The 10501-nt window shown below is 48.5% G+C and overlaps 3 protein-coding genes and 1 pseudogene across 3 annotated transcripts; 1 reads left to right on the top strand and 3 right to left on the bottom strand.

Annotated features, from left to right (window-relative positions):
- Positions 1 to 386: 386 nt before the first annotated feature.
- LOC117193563 (neurogenic differentiation factor 2-like) lies at positions 387 to 3680 on the bottom strand. Its single transcript, XM_033398310.1, has 3 exons — positions 3002 to 3680; positions 2536 to 2906; positions 387 to 788 (listed from the first exon to the last, which is right to left on the bottom strand). The coding sequence occupies exons 1-3, from the start codon at positions 3075 to 3077 to the stop codon at positions 486 to 488; spliced, it is 750 nt and encodes a 249-aa protein (XP_033254201.1). The 5' UTR covers positions 3078 to 3680; the 3' UTR covers positions 387 to 485.
- LOC117193886 (sarcosine dehydrogenase, mitochondrial-like) lies at positions 3670 to 5533 on the top strand (the record flags this gene model as incomplete). The annotated part of the gene is given in 4 exon segments (XM_033398569.1): positions 3670 to 4429; positions 4432 to 4973; positions 5029 to 5158; positions 5201 to 5533. Coding segments are annotated over 4 exon segments (1635 nt in total), but the record flags the coding sequence as incomplete, so codon positions are not given.
- Positions 5534 to 5599: 66 nt separating this feature from the next.
- LOC117185941 lies at positions 5600 to 9048 on the bottom strand (annotated as a pseudogene).
- Positions 9049 to 9268: 220 nt separating this feature from the next.
- LOC117193561 (WD repeat-containing protein 5-like) lies at positions 9269 to 10440 on the bottom strand. Its single transcript, XM_033398308.1, has one exon. The coding sequence runs from the start codon at positions 10295 to 10297 to the stop codon at positions 9347 to 9349; it is 951 nt and encodes a 316-aa protein (XP_033254199.1). The 5' UTR covers positions 10298 to 10440; the 3' UTR covers positions 9269 to 9346.
- Positions 10441 to 10501: the final 61 nt, after the last annotated feature.

Raw genomic sequence — 10501 nt, forward strand, 5'->3', positions numbered from 1 at the left:
TCCACTGAGACTTAATCCATTGCTCCATATATCCACTGAAACGTTTATCCCGTTCAATCATTTCGGTTTATATTTTATTATATGTACATGTACTATCTGTGAAATGTCTTCCCTTGCTGGCTAAAGGGTATATATATTTCGTGGTCAGCATAAATTTACTCTCATCTGCTTTTGTTGATAAAATGCTCTTTGTTTGTGCAATCAGCTGTTTACCAGGGTCTCCAAATTACCATGGCTGCAGTTCAGAAAAAAGTCGTGCCCAACTTTGGCGCGTACTTGTTGAATATTCGAAATTTAGTGATGATTAAAGACATATATTCGCTTTAAATGTAATATATAAATCTTTGGCCTTAATTATGATACGTTTTTCGTAAGTTTAAGTATAATTATAATTAAATCACGATTTAATACAATTACGAATAGTTAGTAAATTACATTTGGCTTGAGTTGAGTGAGAACAACATTCATAAATTCATGTATATGCATTATTGTAAACCATGGGCATGGCTGGTAGCTATTGCTATGCCGCGCTGGTGCTGTCCCATTCCCGCTGTAGCCGTCTCATAGGCACAACCATTGATTGTGGCCGTCACCTCCATCTGGTGCATCTCCGAAGGATACCAGTGGCCATGCGAATCCTGCATCTGGCCGTAACTGAGAGCGGCCGGAACGTCTAACTCACTGCGTGCGGATTTCGGGTATGACTGGGCCTGCAGCGACTGCCAGTCCATGCGGGAGGAGCCAAAAGGCAGGCTGCGATTGCTCTGATGAAACTCAAAGGGCCAGCTCTGAAAGGAAATTGATATGAGGATGTTTTCATAAATCATATGGGCAGAGGAAAACCGCATAGCTATAAATGGAACAATATGACGACAACCGAACCGACAGCGACAGCGCCATTGTTTGTTTATACAACTTTGATTGTCTTTAGTGGCTCCTCTTGGAAATGTTTTCATAGATCAACAATAATAGCCTCATTAACGAATCTATAAAAACATATACAGCCAAACACTTGCGGACAGAAGACACCCAATTGCAGCCATATATCTACATAGGGCCTGCACGATTATGCGAAGGGATCGAGCACAAATAACGCCAGGGAAGAGAAACCGAGCCAATGGGTTACGTTACGTATGTAAATTCCCAGCAGACGCGACGCTGCTGCTGATCATCAACTTTTTAGCGGCGCGTGCGTGAGTGTGGGATAAATTAGGGTGCTGGAACGGAAAAGGGACTGAGACTGAGACTGGAACGATCCCATCTCATGAGAGATCTGCTGCCATATGGGCACAAGGCGGGGAAGTATTTGCAGATATTTTCACGCATTCAATTGAGTAAACAATTGCTTCTATTTGGATAAGTAGCGAAGCGGTATGTATGCCATGAATCTGAATCTGTACGGACAGATTGTGTAAACCTCACGCCATTCCGTTTGGAGAAGAATATTGGAACATCTAGAGTTTCTAATCTGGTTAGACAGACAACTTTTAATTACAATTATCCAAGCTAAGTGAGAAAATTGCTCTTCTCTGCCTTGCTGTGGTCTGGTCTGCTCTGATCCGACGCGGCGACACTTTTCCCTTGGATGTCATTCACATTGGGCGCATCAAAGTCGAGTCTTTAAAAATAAAGCAAACACTAACTAATGTTGCCGTCTATCGCCCCCGCCCGTCCGCAGACCGTCTCCATGATCCTGTCACTCATATTTAATATTTTTGAAATTCACAAAAGTATCGGATTACAGGAAAGCAAGGCAAACTGAAATCACAAAGTGTGATTTGAATGTTCTTCTAGTGGGGGGCCGCTCTGACTCTATTCTGACTGCCACCGACTGGCCTGGACAGGGTATGGGGTTCGGGTTTGGGTTAGTCTTGGGGCTGGGGATGGGGACGGGGAGCACCTCTGAATACAGAAGGTGGAAATACTTCCACAGCATCGCAGCCTTCGAGCAGATGTTGCCCAATAGATATGCAAGTATATGTGTCTTCGATTCCCATGTCTTGTGGCCATTTAAAGATGGAAACCAGGACAAAAGAATAGTCCAATCTAATCTTTATAGTGTATATAGAATATAGGATGTACATTTGAATTACACTGACGCCTTAAAACGCCGTCGGCTTGCACTATAAGAGGATGCGTCAATATAGGAGATAAAAGGGGTGTGACGTCGATTTTGACAGGATTATGCAGAGATATAGATTCTGAACTTTGTCCAATTTGAAGAGACAATATTTACATACATATATATAAAAGAAATCTATCCCTATTAAGACCTCATTGACATGATGTATCCCGTTTAATTGGCCTAAACGCTTCTACCGACACTCAGTTTTATAATGATGATCAGCTAAACCTATCACAGGAGATCGGAGCGCTAATGACACCTGTCAGGCATGGCATTGACGATACCCAGCTGCTGGTGATGCACCATGGGTGCATGGTGGATGCAGCGTTAAGGGATGACTGACATCACTTATCTTGTGCAGGGACTGGGATCGGGTCGAGAGCGATCGCTTAGATTGCAATGACACTTACCATGCCGCTGTGTCCTCCATTGTGGAAATGGAAATTGCCTCCGCCTCCGCTTAGGCTTGCTCCTACGTTGGCCCCACCACTGCCGCAACCGTGTGACGCCTCAGGCATATGACTCGTGTCCAGGGCATCCATTCCGGCGGTGTTCGAGTGGCTGTGGTTGTGGCTATGGCTGTGGCTGCCAGTCTCGACGGCCGTAATTAGCTGTTTAATGTAGAGCGTCGCCAAACGCAACGTGTCCAACTTTGAGAGCTTCGTGTCGGGCGGAATGTTGGGCAATTTGGTCTTCAGACGTCCGTACGCGCTTGACAGGATCCGCATACGCATCCGCTCCCGGGCATTCGCCGCATTGCGTTGCACCGGCGGTTGGGAGCCTAAATAATGGAATGGAGCTCATGAGCATACTATTGCCTATGACTGTGACACGGGTGACGTAATTGGCTTCCAGGGACGGTGGAGTTCTGCTTACTTTGCGAGCTGGCATCCTCATCAAAGTCGTCATCGTAGAAATCCAGGGGGCTGGAGGAACGCTTCTTGCGTGGCATTATGCTATAAATGGTCACTAAAAACCACTAACCACCTGGTACACAGCACAGCTCTTAAGACAAAACATTTAATGGCGGTGGAGAGTGACCATAATCCTGGGGTTCCTCTGCGAGTGTATGCATCCTGCGTAAGGACAGAGCTTAAGTAATTGATCCACAATAAACCTCTGTGGATCGATGGAGTAGTAATAATACTTAGCCGATGTATCCTGTTGAAGGTTTGGCTTTAGGGAGTTTGATTTATGTTGCGTTTTATACCACTATAATTCCATAATCGTATTATATTGTACTTATTCTCTGAGCGGGAAAACTACAATGTCTATTGACCTATCCTAGTCCGAAACTAGTATTTGGCACACTTCCGAGATAATATTCCGGGTGCCACAGCGGAGAGGGATAGTTTTTCCATCCACATCTGTGCTTTGCCTTGATCAGTGTCCCTCATTATCGTCGAGAGACGTCATTGAATCTGAGTTTATCAGGAGGATGGCGACCCCAAGGTTCAGCAAACTCATCGACAAAGCTCATCAAGACCCAACCGGGATAGTGTTTAGTGTTTTCACTGAATTCGTAGCGAGAGGCAGCATCTTGAAATGTGGCGCCATCGCATCTTGCATCAGACATCAGCCCGGAAGGATATCTGTATCATCTTGCGCGGCGTGGAGTGAGGGCAGTGCTTCTGGAGCGTGCTCAACTCACAGCCGGTACCACCTGGCACACTGCGGGCCTGCTCTGGCGTCTGCGCCCCAACGATGTCGATATCCAGCTGCTTGCCAACTCGCGTCAAATGATCCAGCAACTGGAGTCGGAAACAGGCCTCGATCCTGGCCGGATACAGAACGGAGGCCTCTTCATCGCCCACAACGAGACGAGGCTGGACGAGTACCGGCGCCTGGCCACCGTGGGATCTGCTCTGGGCATTGAGACACAGAAGTTGTTCCCCCTCCTGGATCCCTCTGCTTTCATTGGCGCCCTCTACTCTCCCGGCGATGGTGTCATGGATCCGGCCATGCTGTGTGCGGCCTTGAAGAGAGCGGCCACCAATCGGGGCGCAGAGGTGATCGAGAATTGCGGAGTCGATGACATTCTCCTGGAGCAGACATCGCGCGGCAAAAAGGTAGTCGGCGTGGCAACACCCTATGGCAACATACGAACGGAGTGAGTGGTAAATGCCACAGGAGTCTGGGGCCGGGATCTGGTGGCCAAGCACGGCTCGCACCTACCGCTGGTGCCTATGAAGCACGCCTACATCGTTTCCGAATCGATACCAGGAGTGCCCAATATCCGAGACCACGACTACTCCACATACTTCCGCATCCAGGGCGATGGAATCTGCATGGGTGGCTATGAGCCACTGTCTGCGGCCCTGAGTCATTCACACGCGACCACAAGCCTTTAATGGGACCCGATCCTGTCCTGAACGGACTGTATCACAACTGCGGCTTCAACTCGGCAGGCATGATGTTCGGCGGAGGCTGTGGGGAACAGCCCGCCCTGTGGATCCTCAATGGCCAACCGGATCTGTCCATGTTTGGTTTTGATTTGCGTCGCTTCACACCCGAGCAGGGACGCGCCACCCAGTGGATACGGGAGAAGTCGCACGAGAGCTACGTGAAGAACTACAGCATGGTGTTCAAGTACGATCAGCCGCTGGCCGGCCGTGATTTCCAGATGGATCCGCTCCACGACCAGATGATTCTGGCCAACGCCGTCATGGAGGAGAAGCAGGGCTGGGAGCGTCCCGGCTACTTCCTGCCCTCAGGAGCTGAGAGAGCTGCCGTTCAGCCATACGACTGGTATGGCAGCTACGGACATTCCCGCAATCGGGACATCGTCTACGAGCAGGTCCTCGAAGGCGATCTCCAGTACGGCCGGTTCTCAGAGCATCACGATCTGGTGAGTGTGGATCCCTATGGATTCTGAGAGTGACTATACATCTAATATCGCTCAGATCAAGTCGGAAGCGTTGGCTTGCCGAAATAACGCGGTGGTCTTCAACATGAGCTATTTCGCCAAACTGCTGCTCGGGGGACCGCAAGAGCAACAGGCGGCGGACTGGCTCTTCTCCGCCAACACGAATCGTGACCCCAGCAAGTAAGTCATTCTCCTGTGAATCGCCCTAGAGACCACCGATCTTCGCCCGGACGACACCCCGCTAGAGGCTGGTCTGGGCTTCACCTGCCGCAAGAGCGGCAGCGAATACCGTGGCAAGGCGGCCATCGAGCGGCAACGTTCCGAAGGGGTCAAGAAGCGCTTGGTCTATCTGACGCTGCAGGAGGAGGATGTTCAAAGGGGCAATCAAAGACTTACCATGGCGACTGTGTAATCGATGGAATTGATCTCCTCGCCTTTGATCACGACCAGACTAGTTTCACCGTTCTGTTGGTTCAGGAAGCGAACCACCTTCTCCTTTAGATACTCCGCGGAGGCATAGTCGAGCTTCTGCTTTACATCCACTACGCTCACCTCGTGCCCATTTATCTGGAGGGAGTTGGATACGTTAAGATTTGGGGGCTATCAACCTAATGGCGTTTTTGGCCTACCTTCTCCAATCTTACGTAGACTTGGGGACGCGCACTGCTGTACAGAATGTAGACCATGTAGGCGGCAATGCCGCAGGGAATGCCATACTCCAGGCTCCAGAACATGCAGGTGATAATTGTGACTAAAAACGGGAACAGATCTTTCTCTGCAAAAACACGAATTGGATTAGAATCAGCCGGGCTAAGCTCACAAACGACTCCTTTTTATACCCGATACTCAAAATGAGTATTGGGGTATATTAGATTTGTGGTAAAAGTGGATGTGTGTAACGTCCAGAAGGAATTGTTTCCGACCCCATAAAGTATATATATTCTTGATCAGCATCAATAGCCGAGTCGATTGAGCCAAAGCCTATAAGAGCTAGAGCAACGATGTTTTGGATCCAGACTTCTGTGATATGTCACTGCTACAAAAATATTTCAAAACTTCGCCCCGCCCACTTCCGCCCTCACAAAGAACGAAAATCTGTGGCATCCACAATTTTAGAGATACGAAAAAACTAAAAACGCAGAATCGTAGATGACTATATGTTTTAGAGTTTAAAATCTGAACCAGATCGTATAATTATTATAGCCAGAATCAAGTAAACAATTTCATTCTTTCTCGCTCTGTCTCTCTCTAACAAACAGGTTTCATGGTCGGTTTTGCCAATTGCAAAATATGAGTTCAAGGATCTCAGAACCTATAAGAGCCAGAGCAACCAAATTTGGTATCCACACTCCTGTGATATCGGATCTTGACCGTTTTGTTTCAAAATTTCGCCACACCACCTTCCGCCCCCGCAAAGGACGAAAATCTGGGCCATCCACAAATCTCAGAGACTATTAACGCTAGAGTAACCAAATTTGGTATTCGCACTTCTGTTAGATCTCACTATAAAACGTATATCTCAAAATTTCGCCCCACCCCCTTCGGCCCCCACAAAGGACGAAAATCTGTTGCATCTACAATATTGAGGATACGAGAAAACTAAAAACGCAAAATCATAGATAATGACCATATCTATCCGGTTGCTGAATCTGGATCAGATCGGATCATTTTTGTAGCCAAAAGGAACAAATAAATTTGCAGTGGCTACGCAGCGCCCGACGTCACGCTCAGACTGATTTTCTGTCTCTCTTGCACGCACTCTTTGTCGTGTCGTTTAATATTAGCGGCGTCAGCCGGAGGAGAGCCATACTGACTAAGTATCGGGTATAAATGTAGAGTTGCGGTGTCCACAGCAACTCACAACGTTCCCCCTCGTTCGACTTCCACATGTCCGCAATCTTGTGGAGCTCCACCAGCGATATCATGGCTGCTATGATGATGGACGCCAGCGTGCACTTAGGTATGTAGTAGAAGGTTTGGGTGAGGAAGGACAATGCCATGAGCACGAGAGCACCCGTGACGGCTCCGCCAAGAGGCGTCTTCACTCCACTGGCATTGTTGACTGCCGTGCGTGTGAATGAGCCCGTCACTGGCATGGAGAGAACGAAGCTGCCCATAATGTTGCACATGCCCAGGGCCATGTGCAAGGATGCGATGCATCCACTATTTTCCCCTTGGCTGTGAATGCAATTGCGGCTTTTTATAAGATATGGAACTCAGCTCTAGACTTGAATGATATTATCAACCGATTCACACAGAACAACCGCCGCGATCGAATGATTCATACAGTGAGAATGCACAAAACAAGTTATTGTACATATGTATACCAACATGGGCTACGTTACGAGAATGTGTTGTTGGAAACAAATTTCTCTTTTTCCCTAATATTGGGAGAGGGTTGATGTGACAGTTGCCGAGCGACTGAATAGGGGAATTGGTACTTACAAAATGCCTTGGATATAGCCACGATTTCCAGAATCGATATGAGCGGTATGGAGCCCAGTACCTACTGTACTGATCATCTCGCCAAAGGACACGTACTCTCCATCGACGGTGGTGCTGAAGGGCGGCAGTCGAAAGTGTGGCACGCCCGCTGAGATGTTTCCAGTGACGTGGAAGGGTTGGTTTCCATCGCGACTAAGAATGTAGGCAAGGAACGTGCCAAAGATCACGGCCAAGGCGTTGCGCGATAGGGCCAGGTACTTCCAGAATATACGGTTGCCCCACTTGATGTCCTTCACTTGCTGTGCAACATGCATAGATTAGTTTATGATCTACTATTTTGGTTGCCTATTGCGGGAGTATACCTTCATGAGAAGCAGGAATATGAGAGAAGACACACCCAGCAGGGCGTCCCACTTTCTAATCGAAGGCAAGTGGGTGAAGAAATTTTTCCAGGACGGCAACAAATCGTTTGATGGACCTATTTTTTTAAGAATAATAATAACCCAAATTAGCCTGCTGCTGAAATGCTGCTAAATGTATTCCCACTCACTGCTGAGGCCGACTATATTGTTAATTTGGGCACTGCCGATGGTGGTGGCCGCCGCCATAGTGAAGCCTGTGATGACTGGTATCGATATAAAGCGCACCAGCACTCCCATGTTGAGCAGGCCCAGGAGGAGCACGATGCAACCGGCCAGGAAGCACACTAGCATACTGGTTGACCAGTCATAATGGCGGTTGTGGCTGCGGGCGTAAGTGTAAAACGAGTTTCCAGTGGCTGGACAGAAGCGTGGACAGGGGACCCTTACCGATTGTGACATCCTTGCAGGAACCAAAAATAATGTAGGTGAAGCAGCCCATGAAAGCCGAGTACAGACCGTACTGTGGCTCCAGGCCAGCCACCACCCCATAGGCAATGGCCTGAGGTATGGTTGTGAGTCCTACGGTGAAACCTGCTATGAAGTCCTGCATCACGTACTCGATCCGGTAGCGGGGCAGCCATTGGAATATGGGGAACTTGTTGGTGATGGTCGCCGGGCGACACAGCTTCCGTCCGCTGTCGCTGATCAGAGTGCCCACGCTCGGAAGCTGCTCCCTGTACAGATGATGTGCAGGTCAGGGAATGAATTTCCGATTAGATTCCACTCTACATTCGCTGGTACATTCTGATAACCCCCCACGGAGATAGAAATCAAACCATTAAATCTTACTTGGTAGCACTCGCTCCTTTATCAGTTGGACTTCGCTAGAAGATAGATAAGCCTCCACGATACACTTTTATGAATTGGCACGTATTTTCTCGATTGGCCATAATTGATTTTATTGGTGAGATTTTCTACAAGCATGCGATCGCCCCTGTCTTTTCGAAACTGACCTAACAACAGCGTTCAACCTTGAGACAAATGCACCCGGTAAACCCCTGGGAACCAGCTAAGGCAGCCAACTCACCCTCGTCCGCCCTCATCGCGGATTAGTTGATTGTTTCGATCTCGCGAATTGCGTGTAGAAACAAAAATAGAAAGACAGAGAGTGGGTAGGAAGAGAAAACACTAAGCGATAACTGGGGACCAAACGCGACCGCTCTATACGCCGTTCCAGACTTGAATGACGCTCTCCATCAGCTCCGGCCTGACTCGACAACTTGTCCACTGGCCGTCTGGCTGAGATAGCAAGCGCATTCGTTTCTGTTTGCCGGTGTATACCGGCCATATATGATTTACAAGAGCAGGTACAAGCTTATCTTGTTAACAAGTGTTTACACAGAGATATCGTCGCAGTGTCTGCTTAACGGCAATGCCGCTCTTAGAAGAAACACTTATGGGTCAATTTGAATCCGTTTATTTGCTCGATTTACAGATTAAGTAACTCGTTGTAGGCGTTTAAAGGGTAATTCTTTTCTGGTCGTCTGGTTATTCACAGCTCTTCCATGCCTTGACGGTGAAGGGCTTCTCAAGGGAACCAGTGGCAATGATGTTCTCCTTTGGATGACAGTCGGTGCAAATAACCAAGTCGCCGTTGGTGTCAATCTTCTGGACCAGCTCACTTGTCTGCAGGCTCCAGATGCATAGCGATTTCTCCTCACTGCCCGAAACAATCCACATCCCGCCCGTTACCGAGAAGTTGGCGGTCAGGCAGTAGCACTCATTCTTGTGTCCGGTATACCTGCGCAGAACCTTTGACTTTTCGTAATTCCACAATTTGTGGGTGTTGTCAAAGGTGGAGCTCAGTATGTATTTGCCGTTGGGCGAGAACTTTGCATGCCCCACCACGGGGTTGTCGTCGTCAGTCAAGAGCGTCTTCACGAGGTGGAAGGTGGCGGATTCCCACATTCGTATGAATCCGTCGTGGCTGCTCGTAATGAAGTGACTGCCGGTGCGGTTAAAGTCCACAGATGTAGTGGGATCCCCATGAGCGGCCAAGCTCTTAAGAGTCCTGCCAGTTCGGAGATCCCACAAGTGCACCGAACCATCGAAACTGGCAGACAAAATGAGATTTGTCTGCGGATTGAAGAAGCAGCAGAATACACAGTTTAAATGTCCCTGCAAGGTCTTGACGCAACTGTTGCTATTCGAGTCCCATAGCTTAACCATTTTGTCGTCGCCGCAACTGACGATAAGTTTTCCATTCTGTGCACACACTACCTCGTTGATGCCCTTCTCGTGTCCTGCCAGCGTCTGATAACTTTGGATCGGGCGTACAGCCCACAACTTGAGCAAACGGTCTGCGGATGCGCTTACCAGATAATCGCCATCCGCGCTGAACTTTACCGATGAGACGCAGCTTAAGTGGCCTGCCGTTGCGCCCTTGATGATGCGGTAGTTGGGTTTATTCTTGGCAGCAGCGCCTGGCGGCATTCTCATCTCCTTGACCGGAAGCAGCTAATGTAGTTGGAACAGTAGCTGCAGCCGAAGCTGCACAAAGTGAAGACATTTTGGCAGCATCATCACCTTTCGGTCGCAGAAATGTAGACACATTAGTCTCGTTTTCTGCAGACATCATTGCAGCATTAGAAATGCCCCTGAATATTAGAAAACTTTACTTTATATGCGCAATATGTAATTTGT

This window comes from Drosophila miranda, assembly GCF_003369915.1.
Source record: "Drosophila miranda strain MSH22 chromosome Y unlocalized genomic scaffold, D.miranda_PacBio2.1 Contig_Y2_pilon, whole genome shotgun sequence".
NCBI lineage: Eukaryota > Metazoa > Arthropoda > Insecta > Diptera > Drosophilidae > Drosophila > Drosophila miranda.

Excerpts from the sequence above, each read along its gene's own strand:
- LOC117193563 (XM_033398310.1), bottom strand. The coding sequence starts at position 3,077 with ATGCCACGCAAGAAGCGTTCCTCCAGCCCCCTGGATTTCTACGATGAC. Across the intron at positions 2,907-3,001 it reads TGAGGATGCCAGCTCGCAAA|GCTCCCAACCGCCGGTGCAA; the intron begins GTAAGCAGAACT and ends TCCATTATTTAG. Across the intron at positions 789-2,535 it reads ATGGAGGACACAGCGGCATG|AGCTGGCCCTTTGAGTTTCA; the intron begins GTAAGTGTCATT and ends ATTTCCTTTCAG.
- LOC117193561 (XM_033398308.1), bottom strand. The coding sequence starts at position 10,297 with ATGAGAATGCCGCCAGGCGCTGCTGCCAAGAATAAACCCAACTACCGC.